Raw genomic sequence first — 20,588 nt, forward strand, 5'->3', positions numbered from 1 at the left:
ATAGAGTATTCAATGTGTTGATATGGTCGGTCATCGATGAGGATTCCGCCATCCGAAGAGTATAAAGCTTTCTCTTTAGGAAAATCTTGTTGTGTAGTGACTTGACCTCGTACAATTTTGTCAAAGTATCCCAAATAACTTTTGCGCTTTTTATTTCAGAGATACTTGACAAAACTTCTTCCGTTATAGCCAAGTGCAAATTGGCAACAACATTGTGATTCATCTCGTTCCACTTTTGATCGTTCGTGACATCCACCGGTCTATCTTAAATAGCTGCCAAGCAACGCTCCTTTGTTAGAATTGCTTGCACCTTCAATTTTCACAGCAAAAAATTGCTCCCGTTGAACTTTTCTATCTCGTATTTTGCCGTCATCTTGACTACAAGATTTCTGCCTTATAAAATCTTCAAAAAATCTTTTCTGATGTGGAAGATCAGTCAAAGCTGCAACCACAGAGCATACTCAAAATTTTAAATTTTATGTCAAGGCTTTGATACCACTTGTTGGTCCCAGGTGCGGCATAACGAGATAGAAACTATGTAAATTGAAAAATAAATAGACAACGAGATTTACGTGGAAAACCCCCAAAAATTATTAGGGTAAAAACCACGGGCAAGACCAAAAGATTCCACTATAATATTTGGAGAATTACAACCTCTCTCTGTGTTTCCAAAGAGACACTCACCCTCTTAATACAAGAGAAAACCTATCTCACAAATATATAGAAATAACTAGGGAGAGAATAAATTCACTCAAGAACAGAAAAATGCTTGAGGCTGAGGGATAATCTGAAATGCCGAGATGAGAGCTCTATTTATAGAGCATCTCGGTCGTCTGAACACACGGTATAATCATGAGAAAATTCTCGGTGGCTTCTGCTTCAATTAAATCCGCCCACCTTTATTTACAAATGTATTGACCATAATTGACATTCCACCCACTACCTCATTATGAGGTTTGAATTTTCAACCTGACAGATTCCATGGAGGATGAAATTTTTTTGGTGAAGACGATGGCCGCAAAATCTGAACGCAAACAGGAAAGGGGTTTTCTGTAAGTTTTGGGTCCGAGAGATGATGACGGTAGGTTGATCGCGGGAGAACAAAATTTTGGAATTTTCGGCGGGTGGGTTGGAGAGATGAGAGCGCGCGCGAGAAATCAAATTTTTTTGTTCTAACGCAAGATGACGACACAAAGGCAAGCCTATTTTTGTTTTTTTTAAAAAAATAATTAAAAACTGAATGACACGTGTCGCTCATTGGCTGGCTTAGGGCAGTGCCCTTAAGCCAGCATAGACTTTCCCGGGATGGGATGGGGGATGTGGAATTTGGGGTAAATGTAAAGAAACACGAGGGTTCATTTCAACCTATCTTAACAAGCATTACCCCATGATAAATCTAGCCCATGATAGATCTAAGGGTCCTCATTTATCAATATATGCGAGGTCCACTAAAAAATAATTAACCCCACATTTATTAATAAATGTACATCGTTAGATTTATGTCAAGGCAGTGCCTGTATAGGAAGGATCTAACTTACCTGAAACGAGAGAAACATAATTTAACTAATCTATCTACTCTAATCCAATAAACCAAACGCTCCCTTAGATGAATTGTTGAAGAAGAATCTTTTTCATCATATGAAAGTACTTGTGAAGTTGCCTGTCCGACGTGAAAATAAATTCTTAAAAATCATTTCACGGTAAAATATTTAAATTAGAAGAATTGTTATCATGAGTGACAGAGCAGCACATTAAATCCACTAACCCCGCTAGAGAACACTAGCTGAGACAAAAATTTACAAGAGATGAAATGGATCACAACTATATTAGTTCATAAAAGCTCCCCCAGGCAGATTTGTTGCTCCTTGTGCTGAAACCTGTCCCTGAGACAGTAACTGCGGCCGTCCAGCCCCTTGAATATAACCTTGATTCATTCCCGCCCCCACCATCTGTTGAGGCTGCTGTTGTAATTGCTGGATTTGCTGCTGTTGTGGCTGCAGCTGCATAAGCTGTGGCTGTTGCTGAAGCTGCCCAAGTGGTTGCTGCTGCATCTGTGTAAGCTGCTGCGGTTGGGGCTGCTGTTGCATCTGTGGAAGTGACTGCTGTTGCTGTTGCTGCTGCTGCTGCTGTTGCAACTGTGGGAGTGACTGTTGCTGATGCTGCTGCACAAGAGGAAGAGGCTGTTGCTGCTGCAGCTGCTGAAGATGATGCTGCTGCTGCAGCTGTTGTGCCTGTAATTGCTGTTGATTCGATGGTTGCGGCTTAAACACAACCATATCCTGGTAAAGAAATATGATTAAAAGATACGAACTCTAGAAGATTAGTGTGATATTTTGGAATACAGATGCTACGGTAAGGCTAATGTTACCCCAGGGAAAAGCATTCCAATCAAGCGATACGCTTTGTCAGATACTGAAAGCAGCAATGTTTGGGACGGTAGCTGTATTACTGCACACTGCGTAATTACACGATGAGTGAGATTATCGTCATGAGTTTTAGACGATGCCGAAGGGAAGATATGGTTGGTATGGACAATACTTACAAGCTTCTTTTCTTGAAGCTGCCCAAGAAACCCATGTTGATTCATCGCCCGGAAAACTAGAAAATCAGCCTTCCCAACATATTGCCTGGCATAATGTTGAAAAATGAACACAACCACGGATTGCCAATTTATTCATACTGCGCACATTAGGTACCAGTCGACTAAGGAAATTACTTGTTATTCATGTGATCCTGCGATATCAGGCGAACTATCTGCATTGTTCCAGGCCAATTCGAAGCAAGCCTGAAAGAAACAAAATGTCAACAGAATTCAAATTGAGCCACGTCTGGTATATAGGTAATATGCCAAAATGTCACACGTTGGAAACATTTAAAGGGTGTTCCCCAAAATTGAAAAGGATATATTTTACAATCATGCCTTCAAAAGTATTGGTTTTTAAAGGCCCAAACCTGAGGGGATTACTTATTTCTGCATAAACAGTGATTGTGCTGACAGATAAATGAACAGCCAATCATAAACGGGTAAATGTGATGTGATGCTATAATTTGATCTTGAAAGACTACCAGATAAATTCAATGGAAAGTAACAAAGTTGGTTCTTGAAAGATTACTCTGACTAATTATTTCAAGGAATCGTGACTTGGTTAATCTGGTATATCTGATTAGATCCACCTCCTAAAACCATAAATTCATTAGAGAGAATTTATCAAACGCCCAGCTTTTAAATGTTAGATCAATTTAATTACCATCATAACAGATTATCACGATCTAATCAAACCTTCAGAACCACAATGAAATACATGAAAAACTGGCAACTGGTAACAAAATAAAACATCAGAGGAGTCTTACGTCTCAGAAGCTGAGGCACTCCGGTATCCCTGGCACAAGTAACCCAGGATGTTAGTAATGGAAGTAAGTTGAGGGTTCTAATACAGAAGAAGCTAATACCAGAGAATAGCATACACAGTATCCCAAATGATTTGACAATATGAATACTGGAGGGGCATTTTGAATCAAGATTTACCCTCCTAAAATATTATCATCTAAAATTAAGCATGACATTATTCATGATAGGACAGCTACTTTACACATGGGAAAGGTGTACCTCCAATTTGGTGATGAAAACAGGTTGACCTTGCCTCTGTCCAGATAAGCTTCCCTGTATCCATCATCACAAACACTTGGAATAAACTAATCTGTTAAAAAAGGCTAGTTGCTCACAGCTGTTAGCATCTTAGCATTTACTATAGTCATGTTATTTGTGCATCCTAGGTTTGTTCATGAAAAAATTCAGGCAAGACCTTTTGACCTGGTGTCCTTCAACAATTTAATCAACCTCACGTGCATACATCAAAGTAGTGGGCAGTGGACCAAAGACTGCCATTTTTGGGTAATAAATTGTATGGCTAAACAATTATGTACCTCCAACTTGATTAAAACTGCTACATGAGGAAGAAACCAAACTTAGTGAAGATGGTCTCACTAAAACTCAATTTGCCTAATCACCAATACTGACTTCTTTCCCATTTCTATTACTCGGTAATAAGATGATACTTTAACAATGCAGTTTCCAGTAGACAACATTATGAGTCCATAAAAATCTACAACTATATATGTGATTGTGCGGAGATGCTCAAGTTGAGGGTTGCAATACATTTCATCCAATAAAATAAGACAGCATACTTAAGTCACCTCAAGTTTGAAAGAACTTTTTCACACAGGTCTACCACAGAACCAGATGTTATAACCGAGCAAGTTGCGTACAATAATGTTAATTCAGGTCAAAATAAAAATATCGGGAACATCATAAAAATGGCCATTGTCATACTCATAATTATAAATACCTCCCAGACTTTGACATATTTTGATTGTGCTGATTGCATTGCATTTGCTGTCTGCTGATTCAAGGGCATATTTGTCACAGTGCTGTTTCCATTTACACCAACGGACTGCATTCCTGGTTGCATTTGTTGACCTATTCCAGGAGTAGGAATCATGGCACCAGTTCCAGAAGGCATACCAGATGCACCATTGCTGCTCATAACGTTCTGACTCATACTCATCCCTGTTTGTACCATTTGAGTGACAGGAAGATTTCCTTGGCCCATGCCAGGGATTGTTTGCCCCATGCTAACACTTTGAAGATTACTCAAAGGTTGAGACATCCCAAGGCTCGAATTTACAGGCATATTAGAAGCTGTGGAAGTAAATGAGGCAGCAGCAGAATTTTGTGCAACTTGGACTGTCGCTGCCATTGGTAATGGCCCGGAAATTGATGTGACACTTGAAGTGCCAGTGGATATCACATTTGTGGCAGGAGGGATCGAATTCATTCCACTGGATACCGTGTTTGAGATCATAGGTGAACCCCCAATAGAAGGCAGCCCACCTCCAGCAAGGGCCTGACGTGCTTGAGCGACATGATTCAAAATTCTCACATTTGCTGCAGGACCGCCAACTGGACGTAATGAGGGTGTCATGTTATTTACCAGAGGTTTCGTATCTGGTACAATTTCATTATTTGGAATCATTTCCTGAGATGCCGACATAGGCGAAGATGTCTGCAAGGAAGGAATCGCTTGAGAAGCAGCTCGAGGAACAGATGGCATATGTGGAAATGCAGGCGTTGTCACAGAAGGCAGAGAAGGGACAGAAGAGACAGAAGCGGCGGAAGTCACAGTGGTTGGCTCCTGAACAAATTTAGCAGGATTATAGTACCAAAGACAAGCAAAAATATTGAACAGAAAGGAATCAACAAATTTTCCCAACAGAGGAGTTTAGAAACATTAAATATGAACTTTACCACTTTTATTGTTGCAGGGGGCATGGGCATACTTCCAACAGCCACTGGTTGTCGACCCATTACAGATCCATTTGCTGAAGAGAAAAAGGCACACAATCAACATCAATCTTACATCTCAACTGAGTACTATGAAAGAGTTCTAAAACAAAGGCTCATGGTTACTGTTGTGTATACCTGTGTGGTATTACTAATTTGTATGCGTGCGCGAACTCAAACAAGTTATCCAAATGAAAGAAAATAATGACAAGGATTTTCAAGGTAAAAACTCTCGCCATATTCTATCAGCATTAATCAATAACATTGCAAAGACAGAGTGATGAAGCACCACATGCACAAGGGAATCCCTCAATGGTGCACAAGGGAATCCCTCAGCAAGAACCGGACCCCCCCCCCAACCCACCCACCCACCCAAACCCCCAAACCAACTCCAACACACACTCTGGTGGATGTCACTGTTGTTCGCCACATGGAACGGAGCGACCTACTCTGATTCCACGTGAATATCAATGACCAGGTGAAAAATATAATTTTCTAGGAACTAAAATCTCGCATCCTTCACAATTGATATCTGTTGAAATCCTTGCAGATCTACGAGATTTACACCCTGATATTTAGGGGTTGATTTGATCTACTCACTAAATTAAACCTGCTGAATATTATCTTTGATTTTTAGCTATCTTTTTCTTTTATAGTTGTTGGTATTCTAGTTGTATAAAAGATTGTATAATTCTCTTTTCCCGTAAGAAATAAAATTTCATCAGAATTTCTTCATGGTATCAGAGAGGGTCTTAAACCTCTGATATATTCCGATGACCAAATACGGAATGACTTCGGAATCTGATAAAAAAGATCCTCACGAGGATCTTTTTATCAGATTCGAGGATCAACCTCACAACCATCATGGCTATGTGGAAAGTAGTTCACATCCTGTCATAGGACTCAAATTGAATGGGCAAAACTACCTTCAATTGTCACAATATGTGATGATGTACATTTGCGGCAAAGGTTTGGATGATTATCTTACTGGAAAAATCACCGCTCCAAAAACACGACCCGAAGTTCAAAACCTGGAAGATCGATAACAATATGGTGATGTCCTGGCTTGTCAACTCGATGACAAACGAGATCGGCAAAAATTTCCTTCTCTACAGCACAAGCACATGAAATATGGGATGCTGCCAAGGAATTTTATTCCACTAAGGAAAACACATCTGAGATCTTCAAAATAGAAACCACACCATGATCTCCAACAAGGAGATCTCAGTATCACTCAATACTACAATATACTCACACGCCACTGGCAGCGATTGGATGTGTTTGAAGAAAACCAGTGGAGCTGTCCAGAAGATGCAAAGAAATTTCGTGAAATCATTGAAAGGAAAATAATATTCAAGTTTCTGATGGGCCTCTTACCAGGAACCTAGATGAAGTTCGAGGGAGAATATTAGGAATGAAACCACTTCTGAATATTCGAGAAGTGTTCTCTGAACTCCGCAGAGAAGAAAGCAGGAAAAAGGTGATGCAGGGGGCACAAACCACCGACTATTCTACAGAGAACTCAGCTTTGGCAGCACGAGGCACTCAACAAGTCAATAGTGACACTCGACAAAGAAAAGGGAAGTTATGGTGTGAAAAGTGCAAGAAGCCTACTTACAACTTGGACACCTGCTGGAAAATTCATGGAAAACCCACAAATTGGAAGCCTACACATTCAACTCGTGGCAAGGAGAGCCAAGGCAGTAATGCTTCAGTCAATGAAGGGTCTTCAACATCTGATTCCAGCTTATTCAGCAAGGAGCAATTCGAGTTATTGCAAAAATTGTTCTCACCGCAGAATAATAACATGGTGGGGACAGGAATTGTGGCACAAAAAGGTAATTTCTTAAGTGCCCTCACTGAACATTCAAGGAAAAACAGCCCATGGATAGTGGACTCGGGAGCATCTGATCATGACCGGAGATGCTACTCTTTTCCACAAATACTATCCATGCAGAGAAGATTTGACTGTGAAAATTGCTGATGGATCCTTGTCCAAGGTGGCAGGAACAGGTTCCATAATTATTTCTGAGAATATATCTTTATCCTCGGTCCTCCATGTGCCAAATCTTGATTGTAATCTCTTGTCAGTCAGCAAATTTACTCAAGAACATAAAAGTGTTGCTAAATTTTTCTCAAATATCTCTGAATTTCAGGATTTGGATTCGGGGAGGACGATTGGCAATGCTAAGATGTGCTCTGGACTTTTTCTTCTCAAGAATGAAGATTATGTTAGAGGCCAGAATTCTAATGTTGTGTGTGTTCCTTCAAAAGGTTCAGTTTCTTGTGAAAATAATAATAAGGATAGTGAAGTTATGTTGTGGCACTATCGTCTAGGTCACCCGAATTTCTTGTATCTCCAAAGATTGTTCCCATCCTTGTTTAGTAATAAAAGTTCTCGACTGTTTCAATGTGAGGTGTGTCAGTACTCTAAACATTCTCGTAGTTCTTAACACCGTACACCATATAAAGCTTCCTCACCTTTTTCCATAGCGATGTGTGGGGGTCATCCAAAAAAAAAAATGTGACTGGAACTAGATGGTTTGTGTCATTTGTGACCACACTAGAGTCACATGGTTGTTCCTTGTGAAATCAAAATCTAAAGTGGGAGCACTGTTCCAAAAATTCAATACTATGATTCAAACACAATTTCAAACTAAAATACGAGTGATAAAAACTGATAATGCGAAAGAGTATTTTGAAACAAATCTGGATAAATATCTTGAAAATCAAGGAATTATCCATTTGAGTTCTTGTGTTGATACACCCCAACAAAATAGGATTCAGAAAGAAAAAATAGGCACATTCTTGAAGTTGCTCGATCCTTGATGTTTTCGACTCGTGTTCCTAAGTTCCTTTGGGGTGAAGCAATCCTCACAGCAAACTATCTTATAAATAGGATGCCTTCTCGGACTTTAAACTTCAAGACTCCGTGTAACTCCTTCTTCAGTCTTTCCCAAGCTGTAGGATCATATCCAGCAGTCCTCTAAGGTCTTTGGGTGAACTTGTTTTGTTCATATTCATGATCATCTTAGGTGTAAGCTTGACCCAAAAGCTGTTAAGTGCATGTTTGTTGGGTACTCATCTCATCAAAAGGGTTATTTTTATTCTCCTATCACTCAAAAGTTCTACAACTCTATGGGATCATTGGGATGTATCATTCTTTGAAGAACAACCTTACTATACGTCAGAAATTTCTAATGAAACTGCCTCACAAGAAGTTCAGTCATGGAACTCTGATACATTCATACCGAATGCTATAGATTCATACCTAAATCCATTCCCAAACTCTACTGATCTGTTTGAATCATCTCAACCAATTTCAAGTAATCAACCAGCACCTAGTAACACTTTGCAGCCTGAACCAAATGCCGAGATTCGAGTCTATTCGAGGAGAAAAAGAAATCAAAAAGAAAAGGAACTTGAGACATTGAATCATTGCCATGAATCCAATCCAACTCCAAATCCAAGCAATTCACCAGGTAACACTAGTCCCTGTTCTCCCCCAGTCAATGCGATAGATGATGATGAACCTATTGCTTTAAGAAAAGGGAAGAGATCATGCACTGATCATCCTATTCAAAAGTTTGTCTCATTCAATGCTCTATCACCAAATTATCATGCATTTGTTAGTAATCTTGACAGCATACAGATTCCAAAGTCTATTCATGAAGCTCTTAAGAAACCAGAATGGAAAGCTGCTGTTTGGGAGGAACACAAGCATTGGAGCAAGCTGGTACTTGGGAAATATCAAAGTTACCAGCTGGAAAACAACCAGTGGATTGCAAGTGGATTTTAACAGTTAAACAGATTATTGAAGGCAGCATTAACAGGTACAAATCACGACTTGTTGCAAAAGGATTCACTTAATCATATGGCATAGACTGCCAAGAACATCGCTCCAGTTGCAAAACTTAACACTGTCAGAGTGTTGTTATCTCTTGCATCGAATCTTAACTGGCCATTGCACCAACTAGATGTAAAGAATGCTTTTCTAAGCGGTGATCTCGAGGAAGAAGTATACATGGAGGTACCTCCTGGATTTGATTATCTCACAAGTCCCAACAGTGTTTGCAAACTCAAGAAATATTTATATGGTCTTAAACAATCACCAAACGCTTGGTTTGACAGATTTACAAAAGCTGTGAACCAATTCGGGTATAGTCAAAGCCAAGCAGATCATACCATGTTTGTCAAACAGTCCTCCTCAAATCAAAGGATCCTAACTGGAGATGATTTGCTGAACTCAACAAACTCAAAAGCTTCCTAGCCAAAGAATTTGAAATTAAGAACTTGGGGAACCTCAGGTACTTTCTGGGCATGAAGGTGGCTAGATCGAACAAGGAAATCTTAGTTTCACAACGGAAATATTGGAGACTTGGATCCTTGGATGTAAACCAGCCGATACACCCATGGGACCAAAATTCAAAACTAAGAACTACAGAAAACACTGTGGAAATCGACAATGGAAGATATCAAAGATTGATTGGAAAACTCATCTACCTATAACCTATCACATACTAGACCAGACATTAGCTTTGCTATCAGTGTTGTAAGCCAGCACATGAATAAACGAACTGAAGAACACATGGAGGCAGTTTATAGAATCTTAAGGTGTTTAAAAAGAACTCATGGTCAAGACAGTGTTCTACAAAACGGCCTAGGTGGCGCCTAGGCGCTAGACGCCGGCCGACCGCACCAAAGTAGTGCTAGTCGGCCAGCCTAGGCGTCCTAGGCGGACCTAGGCAGAAATGAAATTTTTTTTTTGGCTTTTAAGTTTTAAATCATAAGCCCAGTAAAAAACTGACAGAAAAATTTTATTACTCTTCCACAAAAACCCTTTCACCATCGTTTCCAAAGAGAAGAGAAGAAAAATATGGAGAATAATAAGTAGAGAAATTTATGGAGAATAAGTAGAGCAAATTGTGAAATTTTATTAATTATGTAATTTTTAACTCATTTTAAATTTGATGTTATCGTGTTGGAGTTATAATATCTGATTTATTATGTTATATCGAGGAATTCGCCTGGCGGCGCCTAGTCCCCACCTGATCTGGCGTCCGACTAGTGCCTGGAGAATTTTAGAACCTTGGGTCAAGGTTTATTCTTCAAAAGGACATAAAACAAGGAGGTTGAGATATTTACTGAAGCTGATTGAGCTGGATCTATAGAAGATCAACTTCAGGGTATTGCACCTATCTTTGGGGAAATTTGGTTGGTTACTTGGTGTAGCAAAAAGCAACCGGTAGTGTCCCGGAGTAGTGCAGAAGCTGGATTTAGAGCATTATCACAAGACATGCGTGAGGGAATATGGATAAAACGATTGATGTCTGTAAAATTATTCTGTGATAATTGGTCTACCATCAGCAAAGCAAAAATCCAGTGTGTCATGATCGAACTAAACATGTGTAGATTGACACACTTTGTAAACGAAAAACTTGAAGGAGGAATCATCTCTCTTCATTATATCCCAAAAAGTCATCAAACTGCAGATATCTTGACAAAAGTATTGCCTAGAAAACAACTTGAGGATCTAAAATCCAAGCTAGGTTGCTCAACATCTACAACCTAGCTTGAGGAGGGGGAGTGTTGAAATCCTTGCAGATCTACGAGATTTACACCCTGATATTTAGGGATTGATTTGATCTACTTACTAAATTACATTTGCTGAATATTCTCTTTGATTTGTAGCTATCTTTTCTTTTACAGTTGGTAGTATTCTAGCGGGTATAAAAGATTGTATAATTATCTTTGCACGTAAGAAATAAAATTTCTATCTTCAGAATTTCTTCAATATCATATTAATATACTGCATTACAGATCTATCTGCCATTTTAATCAACTTCCAATCATATAGTTGAAGGACAAAAGCTCCAGCACTCGCCACTCAAAAAACTACAAATAAAGATTGTTATCCATAGCCATGGGAAAAAGGGATCATTCCTAAAGGCACATATCAATTTTTGCACAACAGACGGGAATATAGTCTAGTTTCATTCTGCAAGTAAACACATAAAAGGAAATAACCTAGCAACTCACAGGGTTGTTCAGTACATTCAACTATAGACCACAGCAACAAGGAGGAAGATAAAATTGGCATAGAATTCAAGTTTCGAAAATCACCAGATGGGACAGAAATCGAAGGTGTAGCAGATACGGGTGGAACAGGTGTTGCATCCATCTTTACAGGGCTTTGATTGGATGGCAAATTGGTCATTCCTGGCCGAATTAAAGCAGCACGGGCCTCCACAAAATTTTCTGAGATGAGGACAAGGAAATGAGGATTCTTGGCATTGTCTATCAAAGGATCTGCAGCTCGTGGATTACGTTTTCCCTAATCAATACATTGATGGTAATGTCAGTGTTGTCAAAATCTACCTTTTCAAAAGATAAATGGATAAAGAGAAGAGATTAGTATTTCAGATATCTCTGATTTTTGTTTGCAAATATTCTACTTAGATCAAAATTTAATAGGACCATGTAATACTGAAAATGGCCAATATAAATGGAAAAGAAAATGCATATAAAAATATAAATTAATTCTGGTGAAATTCATAAGTCAAGCGAAATACCAGATAGACGATGTAAACAAACGAATCTACAATCAACATCAGGAAAGGTTTTTATTTCACTGACCCAATTAAGAAACGACATATATTACTCATTTATCTGAATCAATTTTCTAAATCAACTAAAAGCAAATAATAAATTGGATGGTACTCAAGCGATTTCAAGAAGGATTTACCTATAATTTGCAAGCCACGAGAATTTTTTTTTAACATTTTTGAATGCCCTTGATGGCTTTTATAAAAAGGAAATATTCAGCTATCTATTCTTTCCAGAGGTCCAGATTTAATGAAAAATATTCTAACTAAAAACTTAATGCACAAAATACCCATCGGGCACAGAAACTCGAAAAAAGTTCTCAGTTACATGATCATATTTTCCATCTCTCCAAAAGGCCATTCAGAACTGTGGGGTTTGAAGAGTAGAATGCAGAAACCCAAATTTAAAAAGATTTATAATGTGGGGAAACTATAATAATTAGTCATGCTTCTGAAAGTGCAAGACTCACATTTCAATTGTGAATTCCTAATTTTGCTTTCATTTTAGAATTTAGAGTTAAAATTATACATTTTACCATATTTTCTAATATTTTCGAGAGACCATCAGAAGTTATGTATTAACTCGAAGAGTATTTGATAATCAAATCCTATGAGTCAACTGGACGGAGGGTTTTCAATTTATTTTCAGTCGAAGTGGATATCCAAATCATCCAAAGTGCATAGACTTCTGCAAACAAGCAGACTCTTGACAGTAATTTGAACATTATACAGAACTAGGCCAAATTAAGAAACTAACTAAGTCCAGTTGGTTCTGAGATATCTAGCACAGCCACAGGGTTTGGTGGAGGAATATCTGATCCCGAGCAATCCAGTGTTGAAGTAATTTTACTTTATATCGTACGAATGGCATCATAGGAAATGATATAATAATGCATAACTACAAATCCTAGTAGTGGTCAATCAAATGATAAAATCTGTTAGCCAGTAGAATCAAGGAATTAAAAACTCAATAACAAGGCCAAATGGGTGAGGACTCAAAAATGCTCACACAGATACCAACTTATAATTAGAATTCAAATGAGAAAATCGTACGCAAATATCATTAATTTCAACAAGAGTTAAAGAATGAGTAACATGTAAAAACACATCATTACCGCATTATAAATTGCCCTAAGTTTGGGAAGCTGTTTTGGACAAACTACGGACAAAGAAATGGAACCCTGCCAAAGAAGCATATTTATTTAGCTATTCAGTGATGTAAAATGGATTTCGAGATCAGATGGCAACGGCAAAAGTTACTTTAACCAGTACCTGAGCAAATGATTTTGCCAATGTCTCTGCGTCAGATAGATGACTATCTGGTTGCTTTTCAGATGCATCGTTCTGATCAAGATTCTGTGGCTGTGGTCGATATACTGGTGTGGGCAATGGGCAAGGATTGCTTGCAGCAACAAGAATGCAATGTCTTTGTCCATCCATATTTTGATTTTGGTTGCCACTTGGGTAAGAGAACATCTACTTAAAAAGTAAAACGATTCTTAGAAAACAAGTTTATGAAAATAATAATATTGAAAGTCTTGTCAATCATTCGAATAGAAAAAAAGAAAACTTTTGTAACAATTTCAAGTCACCAGGGTGGTATAGATTCATTTTATTGAAGTAAATTGATGAACAAGTCCAGTGGCCATTTCTACAAAGGAGACTAGTTGCACCAAATCCATTTTACAAATGATTTAGTTGCCAAGGACAAACATCTGTACTGCAGAGATGACTTTTCAACAAGGTTTGCAAATTCTAATTAGTTAAAATAAGATCCATGAAGAAATTTCTGCAATTTAGTTATAGCATCTAATATGTAATCTTGAACAATTGAGCTTCAATGGATAACCAAAATTTGTTAATGTACAAACAGATAAAGATTACAACGGTATTACATTTCACCTTAAATCCATAACGTATATCACAGGTGCAGCAACTACAATTATGAATTCACAATGAAATACCGCATCGATAAAAGTGAAGTAAAATACAAGTGGTTAACAGAAAGAATTGACATCATCACAGACCATTAAAGCTTCTGCAAGCCCTTCTGCAATAGCAGCGTCACTGAATCCACCACCTCCAAACGGTATGGCTGAGAGCCATTGAAAGAAAATATCCATGTCTCTGGTCCAGCCACTCCTTTGCACGAGGAAAGCTGAACAGATAAAATATGTTATAGAAAGAACAGACAAAGAACAGGTAATACATAAGGCAAGCCAAAATAATTAAGTGGTGACGTATCTTAATTTAATTCAATTTTTTTTAAAAATACTTTAACTAAAGAAAACAAGATTTGGTTGTCTCGCACTACCTTAAATACCCAAATACACAACTCCAAACCACATGTCAACAGAATGCTATAATATCACCACAAATAAATAGGCTCCAAACCATATGTCAACAGAATGCTACAATATCACCACAAATAAATAGGCAGGTTTAAGAAAATTTTCAAAAACTTCTCTAAGCACTTATTCTATAGATTAAACCAGATGCATGGGAGATCTCAGCGACATACAAAACTTTCCTTACTTACGACTAGGTGAAAAATGAAGTATGAAACTTAACTGGTATTCTATGTCAATTTAATTTTTAACCACCATATTTAAATTTTGAAAAATTAGATGCTAACTGAACAAAGAGCGAAAGACCAATACTGTATTCAAACCCTCCTCTACAATGTCTTCCACAATAAATTACTTGGAAATGTAAGACTTTTTTTCAAATGGTACCATTTGATCTGAAAGTGAGAAAATAGAAATGCCGCAGTCTCCAAAAACAGGGGAAAAACACGAAGAAGAATAAAAGCACACACCACTATAAGATCCATGAGCATTGAACATAACTAGCGATAGCTCGACGTGGGGAGTAGATGGCTTCTGAAAAAAAGATGGAATAAATGAATAACTATCAAAAGGTTCGAATGCTGCACGTCAAACAGAAAAACATCAATAAATACTCTTCTGGTAGCACAAAAATCTCGTCCTTGGTATTTAAAATAAAAATATAGATAGCTAAAGTATAAGACATGCCAGTTATATCTACCTGACTTGTTGTCTCGTTTCCACAAAAAGATCTGCATGGATTGTCATAAAACTCAAAATTTATTAATAACCCATACATGATCAAAGATCGACAGGATCAAGTTATTACAGTAAAACACTGTCAATGATGGTGAAATGTATTGATTTATAGATCTAAACAGTACGCAGAATGCAACCATTGCTTGTGCCAAGTAGACTGGAAAGATTTTCCAATCCAATATTTTGAAAAGTACAATGAAACGGTTTTTATTTCAGAAAAGATGGCAAATTAGATGAAGGAACAGCTATTTCTTAGGACACATCACTTGCACAGAAACTCTTAGCCATCACGCCTGGTAATATAATGGGTTGGCTTGTTCTGATCAAAACTCAACTTTCTGCTTTTCTTTGTGAAGTTGTATGGATATTCTAGCACGCAAATTCCACATTAATAGCAAAGCATCGTCCTTTCACAAAATAAAGGTGAACTCTTGATGTCCGGAATATTCACAAGATCCTTTCACAAAATAAAGGTGAACTCTTGATGTCCGGAATATTCACAAGATTTCTTGTGGGAGTAAAATATTAATACAAAACGAATATCCCTTCCATAGCATTATACAACAACAATTTTAAAAGGAACAGTCTTGATTATCATGCAAACCAAAAAAAAGTGTATAAAAATAACAATTGACGAGCGAGAAACATGATCGCCACCAGTCATGATATTTAGAGACTCCAAAGAGGATTAATTAAGTGCATGTGCTAAATCACACCGTAAGCAAGGTCGCCCCTCACTCCCCCTCCCCCACAAAAAGTACACCCCACCTCCACCCACTCAAGGGAAGGCAATATTCGTAAATAATAACCTCCAAATCAAGGCAACTAATTTCGCAACACAAGCACTGGTCAATATCAGAAAACAAATTCAAAACTCAATTTACTTCAAAAGAGACCAATGGAACTGTTGAATCGATAAATCTACTCCCCCGAACAAGCAATTTACATTCGGGTAAACTGAAAACCTCTCCAATAAACATAATCCCTAGAGGAAAAATAAAGGCCGCGCTCCAAAAAAGCGCACAAACGCAGTTCAAGGGGGGACCTAGTAACATTACCGGACGATCTTCTCGAGGTAATCGGAGACGATGGTTTGCCAGAAAGGTCCGGTGGCGGCCGTGCCTTCAACGGCCACGATCAGCTGTTTCGGCACCATGTAATTGAGAATTTTCTCAGCCAAAATCCAATCTTTTTCTCCCTTGGCCTCCCCTTTACCTGCTTGCTTCTGGTCTCGTTCTTTCGCAAGTAACAACGTTGTCTGTAATATTTTGTAATTTTTAATTTTAATTTATATTAAAATAATATTATTATATTTTTAAAAATTAGTCTCTACTAATTTCGTAACAAAAAATAATATTTTTGACATACGATATAATATTTTTTTACTCATTAAATTTAAAAAGAAATATAAAAATATCTTTCATAAGAATTTTTTTGTTATATCAATTGTATTTATTTATGATAAATATTGGCAAATTTTTGCTCGTAATCGGTATACAAAATTAAATTTTTATATTAAATATATTGAGGTTAAAATAATTTTTCAATTGATATTAGATGTTTTATTTTATCACAAAAAATCGTCTCGGATATCAATTTTATGAGATATACGATCGACATGACTCATTCAAAAATATTATTTTTATGCTAAAAATATTATCTTTCATTATTAATGTGTATCAAATCGATCATTTGAAATCATATTACAATAGACAAACTAGTTATTGAATTATATTTTGTTTTATTCAAAACTAATAATAAATTCGATTCATTTATGCCATCTAACCTCGACATATATTTTCTAAATTCTATATTTTTTCATCACTTCACGAACACGAACCCAATATCGATCTTTTGATATATTTAAACTCAAATAATTTTCATGAAATTTCGCGAACTCCTCGAAGGAAAAGAGCAAGCAATTTAGTTTGAAAAAAAAAAAACCCAGAGAGGAAAAGAGAGAGGAGTTTATCGATTGGTCTAATTACTTAATATAAAATTGAGCCTAAAAAAATAATTAATTTACCGTTGACTCCTCTCCAAAAATAATGTTTGCATTGACGGAAAATAAATAGAAAGAAACAATAAATAACGAAGTAAATGGGCCTAAAATATATAAAATAAAAGCCCAAGAAAAACGTGGACCCGCGGTAGTCGACCTGTAGGGTCAACTCAGGCTTTAGCCACTGGATTGAAATGAGGAATGATCACAATTACTTCTTCAACAACAAATTAAATAATAAAATAAATAAAAAAATCATCAGAATTCTTAATTAAGAAGGAACACGGCCCACAAATCCATGTGATCAAAGGAGCCATTTGGATGATGGCTCGAATCTGCGAACGATTTATATATAAATTTATACATTGTTAGTGTTTGTATCCATTTATAGATGAGGGGGATGCGTTGAATACTCAAGTAATTTGAAAGAAAGTCTTTTGTACGAGGTGGGGTTTTGGGAGAATCCGAAACGATCACGCTTTTTCGTGAAAGATTGGATTTTGATAAATTTAAATTTATTTAAAAAGAAGAAGAAAAAAAAAGCAAGAAATCGGGTTCGAGAGTTGTGAAAGTCTCTTGGTGGGTATTGAGGTGTGAAGATGATGATAAGTTATCCAGGCCTTTCAAAGTTGAGAACCAAGCTGGTATGGCTTCTCCCCTGAGTTTTATGTTACTTTCCAATCAATATTATTGATTTTGTTTGGAATAGATGGGACTTAATCAATACTTGGAAATTTGAACGGATGCGTTCTACGTTTTCTTGGTGGTGGTGGTGGTGGTGGTGGTGTGTGTGGGAGTAGTGGTTTTGATTCATATATTTTCACAAAAATCGAATGTTTGCTGCTAAATGTTGTGTGTTGTATTGTGAGAAATCGTGGGATTGGTATATCAGCCAAACAAATGTGAATCAGTGAGTGCTGTGTCATAGTGGGCTTTGTGCAGTATTTATTAAACTTCTAAAATTTCTAGATTTTGGGTATTATGAGAAATAATTGTTTCTAAAGTTGCATTTGGTTGGTGAGTGAGGCTGTATTTAGATGCTATCATACCAAAAGTTAATTTTTTCCTCTACAAAATATACTTTTTAAAGGGTTTTTTTTCTCGAAAGAGTGATGTTTAAATACAATGCTTACGACAAAAGGTAGAAAATATGTCATCTAGACTTCAAAGTTAGTTGCTCATTTAGAAAATAAAAAAGTACTCATTTTTCCCTCTGGGTCCAAACATGAAAACTGTTTCTATGTTAATGAAATGTACTAAGAAAGCTAAGATTGATTAAAATGTTTTCTATACTATGACTTGTATTTTCGAACTGGCCGTATTTGATGTTATACATGTCGTGTTGATGATTGCCAGATTGAGTTCGAAAATGTCTTTTTGGCAAGTGATTCCATGACACTCGAACAACTTAAGGATATGAGCTCCAAACGTAGAGCAATGGAGGAGTCCATCAATGAGAAAAGCCTTGTTACCGCCGCTATTGCGAGGGAAATGTCCGGAGGTCTTACCTCCCGTTGTGAACAGGTAAACTACTTTTGGTATCATATGTTGTAATTTTATTGGCAAAAGTAAGAATGTGGAACTTAGGCTGCTGAATAAAATGAAAATTTTGAATTAGACCAGTATCACCAATAATAACTTTTGATATAAGGGCATACGCTCAATCCTGAGATCATCGAGGAGTTATAGTTGCAACTTGTGCGACAACTATCATTATCTGGTTGTGACTTTGCATGGCAGTATGATACTCGAATTGTTAACGAAGTTTATTGTTTCAGGACATTCAGAAGCTGGAATATTATTTGCCTTTATTAGAGAACCTCGTTCACCACGTCAACTTGATGGACCACAATCGCCGAATGATTTCTTGGATTTCAGATCTTAAAATTAGATGGAGCAGTGTTCTCACTTCATCATCTATCTTCAACCTTATGGGTCCAAAATTTTATCAGTTTGATAATGTTTACTTTGAGCTTGGAATGACATTATTTGTATACGGTGCAATGCTTCGTGAGCAAGCTTTGGAAGTTCTACCATCAGGCAAGGTTAACTTTTCCATTGTACTGGTATTCCAAAAGGATATGTGGTGATCTGGGTTGGAACCTGCAGGGGGAATCGCCCCCATAAACAAATTTTATTTTAAAGTTTAATAAAAAAATTTTAGAAGAACTGCAAGTTTCCCAAATTCCTGTATTCACTCCCTGGTTGTGATGCTTTTCTTATTTTCCCATTTTTTTTGTTGCAGACCTTGTGCATTCTACTACCCTTTTCCGAAAAGCTGCTGGAGTTTATACCTGTTTGGCTGAAGAAGTTTTTAACCACATATTTGGTGCGCAAGAAAAGCCTCCTGAAGCTTTGCCTCACGTGTCTTCTGTGATGAGTCTTATTTGCTTGGCCGAAGCCCAGGTTTGCCTACTTGTGTTTATTTGATCGCTTACGCTTGTAAAGCTTTTGTCTTTCCCTTGTGGTGGCTTAAATGAAATATGCTTGGTTGAAAATATTTAGGCTGTAGCTGCTAGGAAGGCCGAAGAAAATGGTAATACTGGTGGCCTTTTAGCGAAGTTGCATTATGGTGTGACAGATCTCATGGCTAATGCCATTGATAACTTGCAAATTTTCACCAAAGAATGCAAGGATATTTCGCCTCGCTTTATGGTATGTGTGCACTTTACTTCAAGCCTATGATGTAACCTAAACTCCCAAAAATCTTTTTTAACTTGTAGTCTGAAGTCTTTACACACATAAATGGCAGTCGTCACGTGAATTGCGATGTGGAGGGGCGATGACTGTGTTAAATATGAGGAATTATGTCTGATTTGCGTGGTGTTTCTATTCTGTGCAGGATTTTGTCGTGAGTTGCAAGACTTTGCACGAGTTAAAGAGTTACAAATACCTTGCGGAAAGCCTTAAAAACAAAGGTAAAATTGGCACGGCGATCGGTGTTCTTCAGAGGGCATTATCCAGTTCACAGAACAACCAACCGAGAGAAGATTCTTGGAAACAAGTGTACAAGCAAGTATTTGATGACATGACCGAGTCGCTCCAAAAATACCAGCACGAAAATGAGTTCGTGTGGCACGAGAAAGTCCCTCATCACAGTGAACTGCCTTCACCTCAGGCTGTAAAAATTGTTAGCCCCATCCCTTATCAACCCCAGAAATGGGAGAGAACACTTTCTTTCAAATTGTGAAGTGTGAAGTAATATATAATCTGTACAGCGCCCTTTGTTCTTGGGGGTCAAAACAATTTTTTCACTTAAATCCACGTTTCAGCACCTTTTTTTTTCCCTTGATTATCATTAACAGTAATGAATTGTGTTTATCATTATCATTATTATTATTATTATTATTATTATTATTATTATTATTATTATTCTGCAGTTCTTGATTGTCCAAGGAATAGTCGCTTCAATATGAATGTAAAATGGTTAATAATTTTTGAGAAATTAAATATTCTAGCTCATTTCAATATCATATTTTTAAAGATAGCCTTATCTCATAATTTTTTGTTCTTCTCAAAACATACCAACTTATTTCCAATATATTTTCACAAAA

The 20,588-nt window shown here is 37.2% G+C and overlaps 2 protein-coding genes across 3 annotated transcripts; one reads left to right on the forward strand and one right to left on the reverse strand.

Moving 5' to 3' along the window:
- Positions 1–1,670: 1,670 nt before the first annotated feature.
- LOC140872481 (mediator of RNA polymerase II transcription subunit 25) lies at positions 1,671–16,277 on the reverse strand. Of its 2 annotated transcripts, XM_073275328.1 has the most exons (15): positions 16,091–16,277; positions 14,995–15,025; positions 14,765–14,828; positions 13,974–14,104; positions 13,219–13,422; positions 13,062–13,127; positions 11,465–11,675; positions 5,306–5,379; positions 4,347–5,192; positions 3,608–3,661; positions 3,352–3,380; positions 2,717–2,785; positions 2,543–2,627; positions 2,369–2,455; positions 1,671–2,279 (listed from the first exon to the last, which is right to left on the reverse strand). In XM_073275328.1, the coding sequence occupies exons 1-15, from the start codon at positions 16,186–16,188 to the stop codon at positions 1,827–1,829; spliced, it is 2,502 nt and encodes an 833-aa protein (XP_073131429.1). In that variant the 5' UTR covers positions 16,189–16,277; the 3' UTR covers positions 1,671–1,826. The 2 variants fall into 2 exon arrangements, with proteins under 2 accessions (XP_073131429.1, XP_073131430.1); XM_073275329.1 differs by lacking the exon at positions 14,995–15,025 and having other exon boundaries at positions 16,091–16,230.
- Positions 16,278–17,310: 1,033 nt separating this feature from the next.
- On the forward strand, positions 17,311–20,388 carry LOC140872574 (uncharacterized). Its single transcript, XM_073275457.1, has 6 exons — positions 17,311–17,678; positions 18,391–18,558; positions 18,813–19,074; positions 19,280–19,440; positions 19,540–19,689; positions 19,877–20,388. Exons 1-6 carry the CDS (start codon positions 17,634–17,636, stop codon positions 20,222–20,224), a joined length of 1,134 nt encoding a protein of 377 aa, XP_073131558.1. The 5' UTR covers positions 17,311–17,633; the 3' UTR covers positions 20,225–20,388.
- The last annotated feature ends 200 nt before the right edge of the window (positions 20,389–20,588 follow it).

Source organism: Henckelia pumila, unplaced genomic scaffold (assembly GCF_033568475.1).
Source record: "Henckelia pumila isolate YLH828 unplaced genomic scaffold, ASM3356847v2 CTG_466, whole genome shotgun sequence".
NCBI classification, from domain to species: domain Eukaryota; kingdom Viridiplantae; phylum Streptophyta; class Magnoliopsida; order Lamiales; family Gesneriaceae; genus Henckelia; species Henckelia pumila.

What these genes read in the sequence shown, in the direction of transcription:
- LOC140872574 (XM_073275457.1), top strand. Translation starts at nt 17,634, where the DNA reads ATGATGATAAGTTATCCAGGCCTTTCAAAGTTGAGAACCAAGCTG. An exon ending in CAAAGTTGAGAACCAAGCTG is followed by an intron (nt 17,679 to 18,390) that starts GTATGGCTTCTC and finishes GATGATTGCCAG; the next exon opens with ATTGAGTTCGAAAATGTCTT. An exon ending in TTTGGAAGTTCTACCATCAG is followed by an intron (nt 19,075 to 19,279) that starts GCAAGGTTAACT and finishes TTTTTGTTGCAG; the next exon opens with ACCTTGTGCATTCTACTACC.
- LOC140872481 (XM_073275328.1), bottom strand. Translation starts at nt 16,188, where the DNA reads ATGGTGCCGAAACAGCTGATCGTGGCCGTTGAAGGCACGGCCGCCACC. An exon ending in TGCTCATGGATCTTATAGTG is followed by an intron (nt 14,105 to 14,764) that starts GTGTGTGCTTTT and finishes TTATCTGTTCAG; the next exon opens with CTTTCCTCGTGCAAAGGAGT. An exon ending in CCCCTGCAACAATAAAAGTG is followed by an intron (nt 5,193 to 5,305) that starts GTAAAGTTCATA and finishes AAATTTGTTCAG; the next exon opens with GAGCCAACCACTGTGACTTC.